The sequence below is a fragment of the Phaenicophaeus curvirostris genome, chromosome 38 (genome assembly GCF_032191515.1).
Source record: "Phaenicophaeus curvirostris isolate KB17595 chromosome 38, BPBGC_Pcur_1.0, whole genome shotgun sequence".
Taxonomy (NCBI): domain Eukaryota; kingdom Metazoa; phylum Chordata; class Aves; order Cuculiformes; family Cuculidae; genus Phaenicophaeus; species Phaenicophaeus curvirostris.
This window is the reverse complement of record NC_091429.1, coordinates 1,919,169-1,940,124: the sequence shown is the minus strand read 5'-3', so window position 1 is coordinate 1,940,124 and position 20,956 is coordinate 1,919,169. Positions and strand designations below refer to the sequence as shown.

At 58.3% G+C, this 20,956-nt stretch overlaps 1 protein-coding gene across 3 annotated transcripts in view; it reads left to right on the top strand.

Annotated features, from left to right (window-relative positions):
* LRP1 (LDL receptor related protein 1) overlaps positions 1–20,956 on the top strand; it is a 103,284-nt gene that overhangs the window by 34,597 nt on the left and 47,731 nt on the right. For all 3 annotated transcript variants that reach the window (XM_069879633.1, XM_069879632.1, XM_069879634.1), the window contains exons 7-19: positions 9,742–9,904; positions 10,332–10,554; positions 10,796–10,985; positions 13,177–13,320; positions 13,675–13,911; positions 14,449–14,629; positions 15,004–15,226; positions 16,050–16,239; positions 16,640–16,765; positions 18,584–18,724; positions 19,003–19,128; positions 19,362–19,478; positions 19,595–19,675. In XM_069879633.1, coding sequence (XP_069735734.1) covers positions 9,742–9,904; positions 10,332–10,554; positions 10,796–10,985; positions 13,177–13,320; positions 13,675–13,911; positions 14,449–14,629; positions 15,004–15,226; positions 16,050–16,239; positions 16,640–16,765; positions 18,584–18,724; positions 19,003–19,128; positions 19,362–19,478; positions 19,595–19,675 — 2,142 coding nt within the window. The remainder of the gene's footprint in view (positions 1–9,741; positions 9,905–10,331; positions 10,555–10,795; positions 10,986–13,176; positions 13,321–13,674; positions 13,912–14,448; positions 14,630–15,003; positions 15,227–16,049; positions 16,240–16,639; positions 16,766–18,583; positions 18,725–19,002; positions 19,129–19,361; positions 19,479–19,594; positions 19,676–20,956) is intronic.

Genomic DNA, 20,956 nt, shown 5'->3' with positions numbered 1-20,956 from the left:
CAGGCAGAGGAGAGGGGGAGAGAGCAGAAAAAGGGAGGAAGAAGGAGACAAGTTCCCCTTGTTGCAATTCAGCGCTGGCAGGAAGGACGAGCCCTCTCCTGCACGGCTCCCACGCCATCGCACGTGCGCTCGCGCCTCATCCCTCTCACAGCGCTGAGCCTGGGGCGCTCCGGCAGCATCCCAGCAGCCAGAGGGAATCACAGAATCATAGAACAGTTTGAGTTGGAAGGGACCTTAAAGATTATCCAGTTCCAACCCCCTTGCCATGGGCAGGGACACCTCCCACTAGATCAGGCTGCTCAAGCCCCATCCAACCTGGCCTTGGACACCTCCGGGGATGGGGCAGCCACAGCTTCCCTGGGTGACCTGTTCCAGGGTTCCTTCACTCTCATGGGGAAGGAACCGAGCTGCAGGGACTGGGGCAGGAGGTGTCACCCCCACTCTCCCCACGGGGATGGGACCAGGCTGGCCACGCTGTCCCCACACCTGCCTGGTGTGGGTCTGGCTGCCTCCCCGCCGGAGAGGGGCCAGCACCGACTGATGGCAAAGAGAAATAATTCAGTTCCAGCACGAGGTGTTTTGTGTAAGGGAAAGAGATGGAAGACTTCACCAGCCTCTGATTTTTAGCGTGTCCCTGGTAAAAAAAGGCCTGGGGGCTGGGAACCGGCCAGCTCAGATCAACGGAGAAAACCACTGCCTGTGAAAAATGCCCACGGGCAGCGCAGAGCTGGAACCAAGGGGCAGGGACCATGAAAAAGCACGTCAGTACTCAAAGCTGCAGAGAGAAGAAAGAGTTGAGCAGTGCGAGGACCCGGGGAAAAGCGAAGCTTCGGAAAAGCGAAGCTTCGGAGTAGAGCGGGGCTTGGCAAGCTCTCTGAACAGCATCCATTTACCGCAGCTCCCACACCACAGTGACAGTAATCTCTCTGCAGGAAGGGAGCAGAGAAAGAGAGGCAGGAGCTGTCGGAGCGGGGTTGTGCTATCCCACCACCCAGACCCACCCCTGACAGCCGGGGGCTGCTAATTCGCAGCCCTTCGGCATCAGCCTCCCCCATCAGATGCCAACCCAAGCCCCATTAGCAGCAGGCACCAGGGAAGCCCCCCGCCTGCTGGGAGCAGATAATGCCATAAAGAAGCAAATAAAGAGGAAAACCACTAATTGGATTCAGGTCTCTCCAGTGCCCTGAACAGAGGGAAGCGCGTGAGTGACATTATCTCCTCATCCAGCGTCGGACCCAAGGCTGGGGAAACTCATTTCTCCAGCTTGTTCGTGCTCATAGAATCATCGAATAGAATCGTAGAATCACCAGGTTTGAAAAGACCCACGGGGTCATCGAGTCCAACCATTCCTATCAAATATTAAGCCGTGTCCCTCAGCGCCTCGTCCACCCGGCCCTTAAACCCCTTCAGCCTGTCCAGTGTCTGCTCGGACCAGTTGAGCTTTTCTCTGCGAGCAGGGTGGCACAGGGCAGGTTCCCCATGAGCTCCCCACCCTATCAGTTCAGATCCCTCCAAACCCAACTTTCCTGCCTCCGTGGGGCTGGGAGCAGCTGGGGACCGGAGCAGGATTTGCTTTGAAGGGACAGAGCTTGCTTGCAGGCATGGAGGAGTGGAAGGAACCGTCCCATCCTGCCTGTACGGGGCAGACCTTTGCTTGCGGTTAATCCCTGCCCTTCGTGGACTTGCTGATCCCGTGGCTTTTCTCAACCAGATTCCAGCCACCGCGCGTTTCCCCAGACAATGTTCTCGTTTGTTTGGAGTTGGGCTTCCAAAGAATTTCAAAGAAAAACAACACACCAAGAGAATCCCATCCCTGCTTCCAGGCTCTGATGCGGCTCGGTGCTCCTGGCCGGTGCCGAGTCCCATCCCGTGGGTGCTGCCTGAGTCCCTGGGCACGGGGGTGAGGTGGAGGTACAACCTTTCAGCTTCTGCAGCATTTATTTGAGCCTCAGCTCCAGTGCAGTGAGCTCGAGTGATGCTCAGTGCTCAGGAAGGGCAGGAATTCCTTGCTTTTGCTACGGAGAACGTGTGTCATGAGCTGAAACCTGGTGGCTCCCCTTTTCCTGCTTCTCTTTCTCTTTCTTTCCCCTTTCCCAGCTGACTTGTCACTTTTTGTGGGCTCGGAACCGCTCTGCGGTGCCGGGGTTTGTTTTGCTGGATGCAGTTGTTGTGCTGGGAGGTCGCTGATGCCCACACCGCGAATCCACCCCCCAGGAGCCCCGGTGCTTGTGGCTTTGGGTCTCAGCTCTGAATTTACTGACCTCCCAGTCCCAGACGTGTCCCGGCGCTGCCAGGCGGAGCGGACAGGAATGTTTTCTGCTCTGCAGGACACAGCCAGGGCTGCTGGGAAAAGCCTCTGGATCATCCTTGATTTATTATTTCTTGTTTTCAGGTTGTTTTCTTTTTCTTTTCTAAAACAAGCCCCCAGGAAGGGGTTTGAAATATCGGGACATTTGATCCCGAGTGCGTTATAAACCCTAAACGATAGCAATCTGGCTGTTATTAAAATACCTTTCTGGGCAGCATCTATCTAAACAAGCCCATCGAGGAGATTGTTTTCATTGACTCCGTTTCAGCCCTGTTACTCGTAATGACCCGCGCGGCTGCCAGCGAGCACAAGAGCTGTAGGATTCGGGACAAATTGATTTCAGGGAGATGTTGCTCTGCAAAGGAATCCAAGTACATATCTTTCCCCACTTTGCATGGAAAGCTATTTTTCTTCCTTGCTGCCTCCTCCTAGCCAAGAAAGAGGCTCCGAGATGAACTTACTTGGCAACAAAACAGGATGATTGGTAATTTCATCTGCTGATTCCTTTTTCTTTTTAACTGTTTGTGGCTGTTCTCGTAGCAGTGAGATGGGTGCAGGGTCTGGGGTCAGGGCACTCACACCGGCGCACGGTTCTCTCTGTTGGAGAGTACGACGGCTGCGATGATTTTCATAGAATCGTAGAATCACCAGGTTGGAAGAGACCCACCGGATCATCGAGTCCAACCATTCCCATCAAACACTAAACCACGTCCCTCAGCACCTCGACCACCCGTTTTAATCAGCCTGTTAATGGAGTGTCTGCTGGTCTCTTTTCAGCCTGGAGGCAGATCTGCTGCAGAGACACTCGGGACTGTTCTGCAGCTCTCCCCAGCTTTAATATAACCCCTCAGCGTTTCTCCGTGTGCGGGATGGGGATAAAATCCCCAACGGGATGAACCCCCAGTGCAGGGTGAGCTAGGCTGGAGTGGTTTCTGTTCCTTTCTGAGGTTTGCTGAGTGGTTTGGGTGTTGCAGCATCCCCGTTCGGGGAGGGGACGGCTCAGATCTGCTGCTCAAGCTGCCTTCTCCCTGCCTCGTGGCCCCCCTGATCCCAGGGATGCGATGCCTGTGCAGGGAAGGCTTCTCTCTGCCTTCCCCTCCGTCTCCCTCTCCAGTCCTGAGGTATCGACCGTGGCGTGAGCCGCGTTCCCACGTTGCTGGAGACAAAAGCGGGGAATTCATTTTCCTGCATAATTGGGATCCTCTTGTGCACGGGGACAGGTTGGATTCCACATAGGCAGGGGCGTGTTTGTCCCTGCACGCATCTGTCCCGCGCCGCTGCTGCCGTCTTCGTGCCACGTTCTCCGTGCTGCGACCGGGATCGACTCTGCTCAGACTGGCCCCTCGCCCCCCAAATCATCCCGGTGACAAGTTCCTGGGGCTCCCACCGAGCCTGCGTCTCTCTCCTCTCACCCAGAAGGCAGCCAAGCGCCCTGTCCCTCCTCCATCAGCCTCTTGCTGAATATTTTTGCTCATGGAATGGCCTCATTAAGGCAGAGTAATTAGCGGTGCCTTGGCTGCTCTCCATGCAGCTGAGATGGAGCTTGCTCCATCAGTGTTCCTGCTCTTCCCACCTCTCCTGCAGGGATGCTGTAGGCTGATAAAATGTGCAGGGTGATAGAACACGGCGCGGTGCTGGAGCAACCGTGGCCCTGGAGCGTTGTTGGGGGGTTGAGGCGTGGGGGCTGCACGAGCTGGGGGTCCAGGCAGCTTGGGGCTCCCTGGGGATGCTCTAGGATGCTCCGTTCCATGGCAATTATTCCACCTCTCCCCGGGTCCAGCTGGATTGGGGGTTTCTCCCGCACTACCCAGCGATCTGGGGTTTATGCAGCCTCGGGACGGGGGGTAATTTTCCCTCCTGGGGGGTTTGGCTTGCGTGGGCGTGAGCGCAGAGGCCACCGGGATCCTTCCAAGTGTGGAGTCAGACATCCTGGCCAGCGGCCGCCGGCTTCCACCCAGCGGTTCCTCCTCCGAGCCAAACAGCTTAATGGTGGGGGTAAATTTATTTCTTGTTCAGCCTGGTTTGCTATGGGAGCAGGGCGGCTGTGGTGATGGTGGCTGTGCCTGCTGGTGTCTGTCCCGTCCGTGCTTCCCTCCTCCCCGTCTCGGAGCTCCAGCCAGGCTGGAGGTGGCAGCTCGGTGCACAAGGAGGTGTCTGTTCCTGGGAGCTGGACGGGGGGGGCTGTGCTGGACCCTCCAGGGGTGCGAGGTGCCCGTGTGGCCGGCGCCCGGCGAGGCTGGAGTTTGTCTTCATGCCTGTCCTGTTAACACACTTCTAATTAGGGAAGATTGTCCCCAGGAGCAGTGTTTATCCACGGGGCGCGCTGCCCTTACAGAGCCGGGCTTGTTCTCCGGGGCAGAGGATGTCTGCGGGGGGAAGAGGCAGAAATTCCTTCAGATTATGGTATTATGTAAATGTATCAAACGGATCATTCCCTATAAAAAAAGGAAAGTAGGAAACCAATGTATTTGAGAAGCCCTGGGGACCGCATTCCTGACGAGCCTCCGTTCCTCTTCTGCAGGCGCTTTTTGAACCAAACCATTCGGCGACTTTTCCAAGGCTCTTTGCTGCAGGAGCCGCGTGCCGCGGGCTCTGCGGGTGCCCGGTGCCGCGGGGCAGGCGGAGCGGCCGCCCGCCTGGGCTTCTCTCCGGGTGGCGAGTTGGATGCAGCCCCCCCAGCCCCTCGCGTTCTGCTGATGTGGGTTTGCTGGGAGCAGGAGGGCACGGGGCCGGCTCCCTTCGAGGCTGCTCTTGAGGTGGTTCCGCTGCTTCCAGGTGGTTCTGGTGTGGTGCTTGCCCAGGCTTGGGGTTGTGGTTTTCTGTGGCTGTCACCGCAGCCCAGGCGCCTGGGACGCTGGTTCAGCGCCGGGGCTGGTGCCAGGGACACCGAAGCAAAAAATGGGGCTGTTCATAGTAGATACACTTGGACATAAATATTCTTTGCTTAAAACCAAGGTGCAATATCAGTCCAGCTCTTTAATCTACCCCGTGTGCTGGGGCAAGAGTGGAAATGCGCCCCAGCCAGGCGAGGAGCAGGACCCTTGGTGATGGAGGTTTGTGCAGAGTGTTGGGAAGCAGCGGTGCTTTCAGCTGCTTCAAAGAGGACTCTTGCGAGGAGGGTCCCTAGCAGAGCTTGGACCTCTCCTGACCATTGTCCCTGTCCTAGAATCATAGAATCATGGAATCACCAGGTTGGAAGAGACCCACCGGATCATCGAGTCCAACCATTCCCATCAATCACTAACCCATGTCCCTCAGCAGCTCGTCCACCCGGCCCTTAAACCCCTCCAGGGAAGGGGACTCAACCCTTCAGGAGTAATCGAGGAGTGAGTGGGATTCCTCCCAGATGGCTGCAGCGCCGAGCACTGATTTCCAAGTTCTTTGCCCCTTCCCCACTGTCGGTGGTTCCTCTTCTTCCCCGCTCGGCTGTGCAAGAGGCAGAGCGAGCTGCTGAGCTGCAGGCATCTGAACCGCAGCTGTTTCAGAACGGTGTCGAAATCCGTGTTTTAGTCTGAGAGAAGATTGCGCGTTTCCTTCCTTCTTGTGTCAGGCCACAATTGATGTATTTGCAGGCTGCACAACAACTGATTCATGCAGAGGAAAGTTATGCGCTGGGTCAGCAAAGCTCATTCCCCAAAAAACCCACAGCCTTGCGGTGCTTGACTGGTTGGGGGGTAAATCAGATGCTCCATGGCTTGGGTGGAGGGAGGGAGAACCCAAGCAGGAGCATCTCTGGATGCCCATGGAGCTGACAACCCACTTGAGTTGAGGAGCATTTTGTGTGGGACAAGGTGCTCCCGGCCCCGTGAAGCGCAGGATGAAGTTGGAACTGGGGAGGGGGAAGATTCTAAATGTTGATGGAGCTAAGAACTTCTTGGGTGGAGGCTGAATGCTTCCGCTGCGTCTTAGACCAGCGGCTTTGCCACCAGAGATCTTGGTTTGGTGTTGGAGGAGTCCGGGTTGGAAGGGACACGTGGGAGCCTTCTCTGACCCCTCTGCTGCAGCCTCTTCCACTGGTGACCATGAGAAGGAAAATGGAAAACCCAGGCGCAATGTGACATAGATTATTTTGTGGCAAGGAGCTCAGCAAAAGCTTGACCGAGATCGCTGGGTTGAACGTGAAACCAGGAAACATCTGTGTGGGGTGGGTTTCGGAGTTTGCTGAAGTTGCCAGCTGGTCCGTGTTGAGCAATGTGCCATTGGCGGCATGAACTCCTCGGTGTCCCCTCTCCCTCCTGTCCTCCTCCTCCTCCTCTCTCCACAAGGAAGGTTTTAACCAGCGGCATTCCCAGCCAGCGTCTCTGAGCCGGGCCGGCTGGCACGGACTGCGGCTCACTGGCTTGGCGAGGTTGGTTAGCATCTTCCAGGAAGAGCCTTTAAAGTTGACATTCCCTGTTCTCTGCCCCCACGAGCTAATTTTCAAACGCTAGCAAATAAATAAATCTTGGGAAATGAGTTCGGTGTGTTGCAATTGCCTGCAACGCCCGGCGAAGGTTGAGCAAGGAGGAGGACTCGGCGCTGGGGTGGGAGCTGCTGGGGATGATGCATTTGTTGAGCAGGGAGATGGGGACTTCCCTGGCTTCTGCCTTCCCTGAAAGTTGTTCACCAGACCTTTTTGTGCTCAGGAACAAGCTGGCTCCTGCTAGAACCCCTGTGCTGGGTCCTCGTGGATGTCCTGCTGGTCATGAGTGGCTGTGGAAGTGCCTCCCCGCGCAGCCGCTCTCTGCTGGGGGACACGCAGCTGCATCCCTTCCTCCTCCCCTCTCTCAAAACCCAGTGGTGACTGGGGGGGAGCTCTGTGCAGGCTAACACGAGGGGTTAAAAATAGACATTTGCTAAATTAGCTCCCACTGAAAGTTCAAGAGGAAATCCAGGTTTAGCCGAGGCTAAAAGAAAAAGCTGAAAATAATAATAATAATAATAATAATAATAATAAAATCTGATTCCTGTGAAGGAGGGAGGAGGATGGCGAGCAAGGAGAGAAGGAGCGAGCTGAAAAACAAAAGCCTTTGAGGAGGGTAATGCTTTCCAGCTGCAAAAATACAGCCGGGGAGAAGAGCAAGTGCTTGCGTCACCCCAGCTCCTTGGCCCCGCGCTGCCCCGCTTGGGGCTGGGGCCCGGCCGCGAGACCCCGAGACCCTCGCCCAGGAGAGGTGACGGCGGCAGAGCCAGCTTGAGGGGAGCCGCGGGTCCCAGGAACCGAGCGGCTGGGAATGTAGGGCTTGTTTTGGCTATTTTCCCTTCCGATTGCTGTTTCGCTTCCCAAGTGCCGTGTTGGTGAGGTTCCTCCCCGCTGGATGGGTGGGACGGGGCTCAGCGGGATGCGTCCGCTTGAGGTGGCAGCGGCTCCGTGATGCCAGGGGCTTCGTGGGAGAGCGATGGGAAGATGATGGGGTGATGGTTGGGTTCCTGCAGGAGGAAGGCAGTGAGGAAAAGGCACAGCCTGCAGCTCAGCACCTCCGCACGGGGTCGAGAGCCTCCTCATCGTCCTGCCCAGTGCTCCCCGTCTGCCCAGCTTGGATCGCTCGCCTGGTCCTGTGACTCTGACTCAGCCGCGCAGGCGCCAGCCAAGACCTGCTTTTTTTGAGGAATTCTTGTACATCCCTTTGTCGGAGCCGTTTCTTCCCCTGCGTGGGGCTCTGCCGCCACCCTCCCCTTGTCTGGGGAGAATCGGAGCTGGGGGTGCAGGGTGGAGGATGTTGCATTCGCACAGACCCATCTTGGAAGCAGAGCACGGCCCTCGCCTGCCACACGCTGACCCCTACTACCCCCATGCACATTTTTAGGTGGTTTTTATGCACCGTGAAAACCTTTGTTGCCCAGGAGCAACCCTAGATGGGTCTGGAGCCCTGATGATGCCCTGGCCCGTTGGGGCAGGGTGGCAGGAGCCCTGTGGTGGGGCTGGTTTGATGCTGGTTCCTCATCTCTGACTGTTTCCACTTGTTTTTATGAGATGCATCATGCTGGGTGGTGGCTGCGGGAGCCTCAGCCTCACCCTTCCCCAGGGAAGGGTGGTTGGCCACCAATGTCCATCACCTCCTTGCCCCCAGGCCACAGCCTTGACACAAAATGCTCTGTGGGGGCTTGGATAACTCAGGGTTGGGGTCTGTGCTTGGACAGGGCGCCCCAAGACCACTGGGTCCTCGTTAGCTGGGTCTCGTCAAAACCCAGCAGCGTTTTGTGGAGAGGGTTTGATCCTATCAGGCTGAATCCTGCGAGCAGGGGGAGCGCGGGGCATTGCAAAACATCCTGGCTTGATTCATGCTTTCCCTTTGCGCTCACGAACTTGTGTGCTGGTTAATAATTCAGTGGCGTCTGGCCCGGCTCCTCCCGGGCTGTCTGGGTCCTGATGTCCTCGGGGTGGTTGGGCTGGGGGGAGTGCTCCCGTCCCGTCCCGTCCCATCCCATCCCATCCCATCCCATCCCATCCCATCCCATCCCATCCCATCCCAACCCATCCCATCTCCATCCTATCTCCATCCCATCCCATCCCATCCCATCTCCATCTCCATCTCCATCTCCATCCCTCCTCTGCCTGGCCCCTGAGGTTGGGAAGCAGAACCATGGTGCTGGCACTGCTGGGATGGTGTAGGATCTGGAGGCACGAGCCGAAAGGAGAAGCCTCCAGAGCACTTGGTGTCTCCCAGAACCTCCGGGAGCTGCAGCCCCTCACCTTGGCCTTCGGCCCAGGGCTGGCAGGCAGGGAGTGGGGCAGAGCCGCACCGAGCACCAACCTGCTTGCCAGGAAGGAATTCTGGTGCATTGGGTTTATCCGATTTAACAGGCTTTCACTGGTTTAATTAAATACTTAAATGCTGCATGCCAGCTGCCGTCTCTCACCTGCTTCAGGGCTCGGGGCGTCCCTGCAGCTCTGGATTAGCGCTGCCCACGCTGCCTCACCCTCCTGGGGCTGTGTCTGCAGCCCCGGCCACTGCTGTCTCTCCCTGTACTGCTGAGCATGGGCTTAGAGTCATAGAACCATAGAATCACCAGGTTAGAAAGGACCCACCAGATCATCGAGTCCAACCATTCCCATCAATCACTAACCCATGTCCCTCAGCACCTCGTCCACCCGGCCCTTAAACCCCTCCAGGGATAGAGACTCAACCCCCTCCCTGGGCAGCCTCTGCCACTGCCCAATCACCCTTTCTGTGAAATATTTTTTCCTAATGTCCAGCCTGACCCTCCCCTGGTGGAGCTTGAGGCCATTCCCTCTCGTCGTGTCTCTTGGGAGAAGAGCCCAGCTCCCTGATCTCCACAACCTCCTCTCAGGGAGTTGGAGAGAGCAATGAGGTCTCCCCTCAGAGGACATTTGTGCCTGAGGTGCCAGGGGGTTGAGAAGTGGTCAGAGACCTCTGAGCACAGCCACCCGTGGGGCTCCTGGCTCTCTTCTCCCTTCCTGACCTCTCCATTCCTGTTCTCCCCCATTCCAGATGTGGAGCAGATGGCTATTGACTGGCTCACAGGCAACTTCTACTTCGTGGACGACATCGATGACAGGATCTTTGTCTGCAACAAGAACGGAGTCACCTGCGTCACGCTGCTCGACCTGGAGCTCTACAACCCCAAGGGGATCGCGCTGGACCCGGCGATGGGGTAAGGCTCAAGCTGGGAGTGGGAGGGCTGAGTGGGTTTGGGGAACGAGCCACGAGGGTCCAGCTGCTCCCTTCTGGTGGGAAGGCAGAGATGCTCATGGAGAAGCGACTGGCCTGCGTGCAAAACCTCTGGGTTTTATAAAACCATTTCCTCCCCTGTGGCTTAGAGCGAGGCTGTGTGCCGTGGGGTCCCTGTGGCAGCAGCATTTTGAGATGAAGAAGGAAGGGATGAAGGTTTGGTCCTTAGGGTTGGGTCAGAGCAGCCTGAGCTTCTTCTCAGCTGGCTCCCTGGCCACCCCATGCCAGCAGGGACCAGCCCGAGCTCTCAGACATGAGTGCGAGGCATCCCATCTGTCTGCCTTCTCTCTTTCTCTGGGTCATATGTGACATCCAGGGTCTGAGCTCCCACGTTTGCCCTTCTCACGCAGCAAAGTGTTCTTCACCGACTACGGGCAGATCCCCAAGGTGGAACGTTGCGACATGGACGGGCAGAACCGCACCAAGCTGGTGGACAGCAAGATCGTCTTCCCCCATGGCATCACCTTGGACTTGGTGAACCGGCTGGTCTACTGGGCGGACGCCTACCTGGACTACATTGAGGTGGTGGACTACGAAGGCAAGAACAGGCACACCATCATCCAGGGCATCCTGGTGAGTGAGGCCAGAGGGAGGCTGGGGGGACCATATGGCAGAGGGAAGCCTACTGGGAGCACTGGTCCAGACTGGGCTGTGCTGGTGTGGCAAAGAAGAGGCATGAGCTGCTGAACACCATCTGGTTGCGCCCTAAATGCATTGGGTGCAAGATCTGGGATCAGGGTCTTGACGTGCCTCAGAGCCCGAGTTCTCATGTCTTCTCCTAAACTCCTCATGGAAACTGCACGGTGCCTTCCAGATTGAACACCTCTATGGGCTGACGGTCTTCGAGAACTACCTCTACGCCACCAACTCTGACAACGCCAACGCCCAGCAGAAAACCAGCGTCATCCGCGTCAACCGCTTCAACAGCACCGAGTACCAGGTGGTGACGCGGGTGGACAAGGGCGGCGCGCTGCACATCTACCACCAACGGCGCCAGCCCACAGGTGGGACCCTGGGCTGGGAGAAGCCCCTTCTTCCACCCCAAAGGCTGGGTGGTGATGGGGACAGGCTGTACCTTCTGAATTCCCTCTTGTGCTGGGGCCGTCTGCATACAAGGACAGGCTGAGAGAGTTGGGTTGTTCAGCCTGGAGAAGAGAAGGCTCTGAGGAGATCTTATAGAGACCTTCCAGTACCTGAAGGGGCTCCAAGAAAGCTGGAGAGGAACGATTCATAAAGGCTTGTGGTGACAGGATGAGGGGCAATGGGTATAGATTGGAGAGGGGCAGATTTAGACTAGACATAAGGAAGAATTTCTTCACCATCAGAGTGGTGAGACACTGGAACAGGTGAGACACTGGAACAGGTTCCCCAGGGAAGTTGTGGCTACCCCATCCCTGGAGGTGTTGAAGACCAGGTTGGATGGGGCTTGGAGCCCCTGATCCAGTGGGATGTCCCTGGCCATGGCAGGGGGGTTGGAACTAGATAATCTTCGAGGTCCCTTCCAACTCAAACTATTCTATGATTCTATGATTCTATGATCTCCAACTCCCTCCTCCACCCCCGTGAGCTTCACGTGCCTGGGCAGGGACGGGGATGGAAGATCCAGCTGCCTTGTTGGGGTCCGTAGGGACTCCCGGAGCTGCCAGCCTGCTGCCCTCGCCCCTCAGCCAGAGCCTTGCGTGGGATTCCTGCTCCCCAGGCAGCAGTGGGGCCAGCCTCTCCCTGGGCTGCCCTGCACCCTGGGGTCCCCGTGGCCCCCGCTATCGTCTCCGTCTCCACTTGACAGAGATGTGGAAGCCGTCCCTGCAGGCCAGGCAGCTGCGCCACGTGGCTGATGGATTGCGTCTCGCTGGAGAGCGCAGGGACATCGGGGCAGATGCAGCATCTTGAAATATTAATGACTCTCTTTGGTGGTGCCTCCCCGGGCTCTGTCCCCGCTGCTGGCACATTTGCCCTTCGACCGGGTCCGCGGGCTCCCAGGCACCAAGGGATTTGAAGGGAGTTGAAAGGCTTTGGAGCTGCGGCTCTGCCTGCTCCACCCCCCCCCCCAGCACCTTCCTGCAGTTAATCAATTTACTCGCTTAAAATCCTCTTAGCGTCTACAGCCTGCTTGGCATTTTCCAGAATATAAAACTAATCAGGAGATTTCCGAGCGGTGAAGGAGTGTGATTAAGGAGCTCTCTGAGCTGGCGCTGTCTGTCCCCGTGCCGGGGCTCATCCTGACTGTCTGCGGAGCGTTTGTGCAGCTCCGCTCTCTCCAGGGCCCGTGAGGGATCATAGAATCATAGAACAACCAGGTTCGAAGAGACCCACTGGATCATCGAGCAACTCTGCATCCTGGGCAGGTCCTTTCCTGTCCCACCACCATCACCAGGGTGGTGAAACACTGGAATAGGTTGCCTAGGGAGGTAGTGGAGACCCCATGCTTGGTCACACTCAAGGTCAGGTTGGATGGGGCTCTAAGCAGCCTGATCTGGTTCAAGATGTTCCTTCTTCTGCAGAGGAGTTGGACTGGATGACCTGTAAAGGTTCCTTCCTACCCAAAGCATTCTAGGATTCTAGGATTCTGATTCTCTCTCTGCATTGTCCATCCTGTGCAATCATAGAATCATAGAATCACCAGGTTGGAAAAGACCCATCGGATCATTGAGTCCAACCATTCCTATCAAATACCAAACCATGTCCCTCAGCACCTCGTCCACCTGTCCCTTAAACCCCTCCAGGGAAGGGGACTCCCCTGGTGGAGCTTGAGGCCATTCCCTCTCGTCCTGTCCCCTGTCCCTTGGGAGAAGAGCCCAGCTCCCTCCTCTCCACAACCTCCTCTCAGGGAGTTGCAGAGAGCAATGAGGTCTCCCCTCAGCCTCCTCTTCTCCAGCCTAAACCCCCCCAGCTCTCTCAGCCGCTCCTCTTCTTCTCCAGCCCCCTCCCCAGCTTCCTTGCTCTTCTCTGGACTCGCTCCAGAGCCTCAACATCCTTCTTGTGGGGAGGGGCCCAGAACTGACCCCAGGATTCGAGGAGCGGTCAATGCTCAGCTCCTGGCTGATGGGCTGGGAGCTCTGGGAGAAAGGGACCCCCTGAAGCCTGTAGAGCCACCAGCACCCATGAGACCCACATCGCTGCGGCTGCAGACTCGTGTCCCCTGCCTGCCGTGCTCTGGTTGCCTCTGGCCGCTGGAGCCCGCGTTCTCTCTTGCAGTGAGGAGTCACGCCTGCGAAGCGGATCAGTTTGGCAAGCCGGGAGGCTGCTCGGATATCTGCCTCCTCGGGAACAGCCACAAGACCCGGACCTGCCGGTGCCGCTCTGGGTTCAGCCTGGGCAGCGACGGGAAATCCTGCAAAAGTGAGTCCTGGCTCTCCCTGGGAGCCTGGGGGTGAAGGGGCTGGGGTCCCCCCTCTCGGTGACCAGGGTGGGCAGAGACACTTGTGCAGGATGATTGGGAGCACGGGCAAGCGGAGCTTTTCATTTCTTTCCTTCCCCATTGCAAACAGCCCTATCCTTCCCAGGCTGAGCTGTGGGCTGCTCACCAGGCTCTGCTGTCCCTGCAGACCTGTTGGGTGCAGGGGTGGGATCGCATCTCCTCCTGACCTGTAGGTCCAGCCCCACAAAAGCCCAGATGCCATGTGCGTTAGGCTGCTCGTTCCCAGTGCTGTCCTGGTCTAGCTGATGGTGATGATTCTGATCATCTCTCTGCAGAACCTGAGCATGAGCTGTTCCTGGTGTACGGCAAGGGGCGTCCAGGCATCATCCGTGGGATGGACATGGGAGCCAAGGTGCCCGACGAGCACATGATCCCCATTGAGAACCTCATGAACCCCCGAGCGCTGGACTTCCACGCTGAGACCGGCTTCATCTACTTTGCCGACACCACCAGCTACCTCATTGGGCGCCAGAAAATTGATGGCACGGAGCGAGAGACCATCCTGAAGGACGGTGTGTGGCCACGGAGCACAGCTTGGTCCCTCCCCGGCGCGGTCAGCCCCTGGCAGCAGCGGCCATCACCACATTTCCTTGCCTCATGACAGAACTTCTGTCCTTTCCTTTGCATTTTTGACCCTTAAAACTGAGATTTGAAGCTCCCATTTGGGTTTATCTGTAGGCTGCTGCTGAGAGACAGGTACAGAGCATGCGTGTCAGCAGAGGAAGGAGAAGGGACCTTGTCCCTCGGTGTCCCTCTTCTGTCCAAGCTGTACCACCCACCATCCCCACACTGCCAGCCCAATATGTTTTCATTGCCTTGGGACAAACCAGCCAAGGACATTCCCAAATTCCACTTTCCCCCATCCCAGGCTCCCTTCGGCTGTGGTCCCTCTGAGAGAGCTGCTGGAGCTGGTCATTCCCAGTCCATTTAAGTTGGGATCGGTGGTGCCAAACTTAATGTGAATCATACGGGGCTGTTGTTTCTGCTTCTTGTCTTCCTGCTGCTGCCCATCCCTGGTGATCAGCACCCACTCCTGCTGTTCCCCGCAGGTATCCACAATGTGGAAGGGATCGCCGTGGACTGGATGGGGAACAACCTCTACTGGACTGATGATGGCCCCAAAAAGACCATCAGCGTGGCTCGACTGGAGAAGGCTGCCCAGACACGGAAGACGCTGATCGAGGGCAAGATGACCCACCCTCGCGCCATCGTGGTGGATCCTCTCAACGGGTACGGCTGCCAGGCAGGCCAGGGTGGTTCATGGGGGGCACCCCAGCCCGCAGTCCCCAGCTCTGTGTGGCTCACGGATGCCCCACTACATCTCCGAGGCGTTCCTGGTGGCTCCTGAGCTGTGACAGTGGGGCCAGGTGGGGCAGTGACAGCTTCAGCCTGGGCTTGGTGGCTCTGGTGTGGCTGTGGGGGCCGTCGTGTTGGACTCGGGGCTGGGTGTAGGCACAGGACAGCGGGATCTCCTTGCTGCTTTGTGTCAGCTGCTCCACGAGTTCACGCCTGCTTTGGTGGAGGCAAAGCGGATCGCTCTTGGGATCAGCGATGGGGTGAGCTCCAAGCCCTGTCTGCCTCTCACAGCTCAGTTTCTTTGGCAGGTGGATGTACTGGACAGACTGGGAGGAGGATCCCAAGGACAGCAAGAGGGGCAAGATCGAGAGAGCATGGATGGATGGTTCCAACCGCAACATCTTCATCACCTCCAAGACCGTCCTGTGGCCCAACGGGCTAAGCCTGGACATCCCAGCTAAGATCCTCTACTGGGTGGATGCTTTCTATGACCGCATCGAGATGGTCTACCTGAATGGCACTGAGCGGAAGGCAAGTGGAGGCCCCGTGGGTTCTGGGACGCCGGTCGCCCCTGAGCTGGGGCTGTGAGCAGCCGAGCTGTTGCCTTGACTGGCTGGGTCCACTGCGAGTCTGCTCAGTCGGTGACTGGCTGCGTTCAGCCACGCTCCCCTGCTGCCTGTCCCCTCCTCTCCCTGTCTTCTGTCCCCGGCCCTGTCCTGCCCTGCGGGGTTTCCCCAGGCTTGGATCAGACCCGGCGTGGCCAGCACGGCCAGGGAGGTTCTTCTCCCTCTGGCCTCGGCCCTGGGGAGACCGCTCCTCGAATCCTGGGGTCAGTTCTGGGCCCTCCCCACAAGAAGGATGTTGAGGCTCTGGAGAGAGTCCAGAGAAGAGCAACGAAGCTGGGGAGGGGGCTGGAGAAGAAGAGGAGCGGCTGAGAGAGCTGGGGGGGTTTAGGCTGGAGAAGAGGAGGCTGAGGGGAGACCTCATTGCTCTCTGCAACTCCCTGAGAGGAGGTTGTGGAGAGGAGGGAGCTGGGCTCTTCTCCCAAGGGACAGGGGACAGGATGAGAGGGAATGGCCTCAAGCTCCACCAGGGGAGGGTCAGGCTGGACATTAGGAAAAAATATTTCATGGAAAGGGTCATTGGGCAGTGGCAGAGGCTGCCCAGGGAGGGGGTTGAGTCTCCTTCCCTGGAGGGGTTTAAGGGACGGGTGGATGAGGTGCTGAGGGACATGGGTTAGTGATTGATGGGAATGGTTGGACTCGATGATCCTGGGGCTCTTTTCCAACCTGGTCATTCTATGATTCTATGTGTCCCAGCTAACGATGAGCCTCTCGCCTCCCTGTGCCTGCAGATCGTGTACGAGGGACCTGAGCTGAACCACGCGTTCGGGCTGTGCCACTACAGCAACTTCCTCTTCTGGACCGAGTACCGCAGCGGCAGCATCTACCGCCTGGACCAGACCTCCAAGGTGGTGAGCCTGCTCCGGAACGAGCGCCCACCCATCTTCGAGATCCGAATGTACGACGCGCAGCAGCAACAAGGTGCCGGGGCCACTTCTGCTGGGCACCATGGGGACCCACTACACATGAGGGAAGGGCTGGAAGAGGGATGGGACTGGGGGTTGAGGAAGTGCCCCCACCTCTTTTTGCTTCCTCTTGGCTACTGTCCATCCCTACACACCCTGTCTTTCAAGCCTTAAACTCTGCCATTGCTCATTCCCTGCCCTTCTGGCCTTTCCTCTTTCTCCCCTCCCTGCCCACCAGGATTCCTGGCTCGTTCAGCCAGGCTTTGTGTCCCCAGAGGGGTCCCCGCTGTCTTGCATGACCCAGTGGACGTGGGGTCTCATCTGTGGAGCCTGGAGAGTGACCCCCTGTAGGTCAGCAGTGTTCCCTGAGCACCGAAGCTCCACTCACCTCACCTCACCCTGCCTTGTCTCTGCAGTTGGCTCCAACAAATGCCGCGTAAACAACGGTGGCTGCAGCAGCTTGTGCCTGGCCACCCCGCGGGGCCGTCAGTGCGCCTGTGCCGAGGACCAGATCCTGGGGTCGGACACCGTCACCTGCCAGGGTAAGCTGCCGCGGAGCCTGGCCCCTCGTGGGGACCCCCTTTCCCACGGGTCGGGGGGCAACACGGTGTCTGATGCTCTGCTCTGGCACATCAGTAGAATCACAGAATCACCAGGTTGGAAAAGACCCCCAGGATCATCGAGTCCAACCATTCCCATCAATCACTAACCCATGTCCCTCAGCACCTCGTCCACCCGTCCCTTAAACCCCTCCAGGGAAGGGGACTCAACCCCCTCCCTGGGCAGCCTCGGACAGGGACCAAGGACCCTTTCCAGGAAAAATTTTCTCTATGCTCAGCCTGACCCTCCCCTGGTGGAGCTTGAGGCCATTCCCTCTCGTCCTGTCCCCTGTCCCTTGGGAGAAGAGCCCAGCTCCCTCCTCTCCACAACCTCCTTTCAGGGAGTTGGAGAGAGCAATGAGGTCTCCCCTCAGCCTCCTCTTCTCCAGCCTAAACCCCCCCAGCTCTCTCAGCCGCTCCTCTTCTTCTCCAGCCCCCTCCCCAGCTTCCTTGCTCTTCTCTGGACTCGCTCCAGAGCCTCAACATCCTTCTTGTGGGGAGGGCCCAGAACTGACCCCAGGATTCGAGGAGCGGTCTCCCCAGGGCCGAGGCCAGAGGGAGAAGAACCTCCCTGGCCCTGCTGGCCACGCCGGGTCTGATCCAAGCCAAGATGCCCTTGGCCTTCTTGGCCACCTGGGCCCCTGCTGGCTCCTGTTCAACCAACACCCCCAGGTCCTTCTCCTCCAGGCAGTTTCCAGCCAGACTTCTCCTAGGCTGGAGCTGCTCAGGGTTGTTGTGCCCCAAGGGCAGGACCCGCCATTTGGCCTCGTTAACCCTCCTGCCGTTGGTCTCAGCCCATGGATCCAGCCTGTTCAGATCCCTTTGGAGCCTCCCGACCCTCCAGCAGATCCACACTGGATCCAGTAGTGACACCTCACGTGGTGCAGGGCTGGTGCGGGGCTTGGAGGAGGTGGGTGCTCCCTGTGCCAGTCGGAGCCTGCAAACGAGTCACATTTACCAGTTGTGGTTCCTCCTTGTGCACAACAGCAGCAGGACAGTCCCCTGCCCCAGGAAGCAGGTGGGAAATCCTGGTGGGATCATGATGCTGAAGCCGTGTGGCTGCATTGATGCTGCCTGTGCTGCTGGGGTTGGGGAGAGCCGGACTTAGGGTTGGGAGCCTGGGTGGGACTGGGCTTCGCTGGCTTAAATGAGAGGGGTGAAGCTCTGGTGGTGCAGCCCTACGTGCATTCTGAGCCAAGGTCTCTCCCTGTTTGATCGTGGAGACGCCTGGAGAAGAGGAGGCTGAGGGGAGACCTCATTGCTCTCTGCAACTCCCTGAGAGGAGGTTGTGGAGAGGAGGGAGCTGGGCTCTTCTCCCAAGGGCCAGGGGACAGGACGAGAGGGAATGGCCTCAAGCTCCACCAGGGGAGGGTCAGGCTGGACATTAGGAAAAAATTTTTCACAGCAAGGGTGATTGGTCCCAGTCCGAGGCTGCCCAGGGAGGGGGTTGAGTCCCCTTCCCTGGAGGGGTTTAAGGGACAGGTGGACGAGGCGCTGAGGGACATGGTTTGGTATTTGATAGGAATGGTTGGACTCGATGATCCGGTGGGTCTCTTCCAACCTGGTGGTTCTATGATTCTGTGGTTCTTGTTTCATGCTCAGGAGCTGACAAATATAGGTGCAAATATCTGCGTGACCAGGGCTGCTGAGCAGTCGTGCTGACATGCTGCCAGCCTGGGGACACAGACCTGTCCTCGCTGCTCTCCTGCACTTGGCCTCTTGGTTAAAATCCTCCTTTCCCTTCGCTTTCCCCCTTGCCAGCCAACCCGTCCTACATCCCCCCTCCGCAGTGCCAGCCCGGGGAGTTCGCCTGCAAGAACAACCGCTGCATCCAGGAGCGCTGGAAATGTGATGGGGATAACGACTGCCTGGACAACAGCGATGAAGCCCCTGAGCTCTGCCGTGCGTAAACGCCTCCCGTGCAGCAGGATAACAGTTTACACACTCCTGGGGAAGCAGGATTCGGTCTAAGCCTGCCCAGGATGCAGGATCAGTGGCTGGGATGCGGTCAGGCATCCCTCCGAGCTCTGGGAGGGATGTAGGTTCAAGCAGTTGAGGGGGGAAACGGTGGTTAGGATCCTGGATCCCCAGATTGCTGGAGGCTCCCTGCCCTTTTCTCTCAGTTTTTCATGGGAGCGGGATGGGGAAGGGCAGGTCCTGAGCGTGTGTCTCCCCTGCAGACCAGCACACCTGCCCCTCAGACCGCTTCAAGTGCAAGAACAACCGCTGCATCCCCAACCGCTGGCTCTGCGATGGGGACAACGACTGCGGGAACAACGAGGACGAGTCCAATTCCACCTGCTCAGGTGGGGCACCTGCCTCGTCCTTGGGGAACAGGGAGAGCTCGCGCTGTTGTGCTGAGCCACAGCCTTCGCTGTTGCAGGGTGGAGGCTGAGCTTTCAGGGCCTCACGCATCCCTGATGCCCACCATGCAGCTCCTGTGCTTCGTGGGAGCCCCGAGGGGTTCTTCCCCACCTTTCGCGCAGCGAAGCAAGGCGCTGCCAGCCACTAAAGCTCTGTCTGTCTCTCCCTGGGTCAGCTCGGACCTGTTCCCCCAACCAGTTCTCCTGTGCCAGCGGTCGCTGCATCCCCCTCTCCTGGACGTGTGACCTGGACGACGACTGCGGGGACCGCTCGGATGAGTCTGCCTCGTGCGGTGAGCTGGGGCGGGCAGTGCCGGGAGCACCGGGGGGCAGAGGCGCTCGTGGGGCTGGGCGTGTGGGGCACAGGGGGGTCTCTCCGATGCTGATTGTCCCTCTACCCCTTCTGCAGCCTACCCGACCTGCTTCCCCTTGACTCAGTTCACCTGCAACAATGGGCGCTGCATCAACATCAACTGGCGCTGTGACAACGGTAAGAACCGCGGCCCCGCCACCGCCGAGGGTTCGCAGTTGGGGACGGCGAGATCAGAGGCAGCGATGCCAGCCTGGTGGGGCTGCAAGGTCCATTTTTCAGCCTTGGGCTGAAGAGCAGAGCCCTGGCCCTGAAGCAGGGAGGCGTTAGCTCGAGCCCCAAGCGTATCCTGCAACACCAAGACCCACATTTTCCTTGGCTGCCCTTGGAGGAGCATGTGTTGCAGGAACTGCCTGGCAGGGATTGTTTCAGCAGACCTTGGCGTCCTTTACGAGCTGGCCAAGGCTCTGCTGTCGTTCTTGAGGCGAGTGTGGAGTGACTTGTGCTGCTGGTGGGGCTGAGTTTGGTCTGGAGCCCCAGGGGAGGCTGGAGAGGTCTCCCAGCAAGCACAAGTCTGGCCTTGGATCTGTTTTCAGGGCCAGGCCTGGGAAGAGAGGGTTTGCCCCAAGGCTGCTTTCCTTTCCCACAGGTTTATTTCAATCTTCCTAGCAGCTCTGCATCGTTAGGTTTAATTAGTGGCTTCAGAGCAAGCGTGGCAGGTTCAGAGCTGCAGAGTGCACGTGCCGGTGCAGGGGTTAGCGGGGAGCAGGTCCAGGTCTCTCCCTGGTGTCTACCTGAGCAGGTGGCCTCTTCCTCCTGGGACAGCTCCACCTCTGAGCCTTTCCTGCCGAGGAAAGGTCTCATTTCCCAAGGATCCTCCAGGGCTGGCAGCCAGGTGCTCACAAAAGCGATCGCCTTGGCACGGAGCACCTTTGTGCAGCCGAGAACCTCACCAGGCACCTACGTGGTGGGGGCTGCAGTGACAAGGGGCTCCCAGCCCGGCTGCCCCGGCTCCCCCAGCACCCTCTGCTGCCTCTGGTCTTGCCTCCCTGGCCGCTCGCTGTGCCTGCGCAGCCTCTCTGTGTCTCCATGTGGATGTTTGCGTCCCGGCGTCAGCGTGTTTTTTTTTTCTTTGTGCTGCTCTCTGTGCCGTGTTGTGTTGTTTTTGTTTGTCATTGTGCCCACTCTCCTGTCTGGTTGGTTCTGTGTTTCAGAAAAAGATTGTGGGGATGGCTCTGACGAAAAGAACTGTCCAAAGCCTACCGGTTAGTGCATAGATCAACATGCACCAGACCCCGACCTGCCCCACACAGACCCCAGACCTGCCCCTTCCAGAGTTCCAGAGCTCTTGGGCTGCTCCTCCAGACCCTGGTGATGCCCCAGGCTCTGGCAGTGGCCCCCACGCTCTGATCATGCCCCCCACGCTCTGGTGATTCCCCTGCGCTCCGTGCTGGGTGCTGG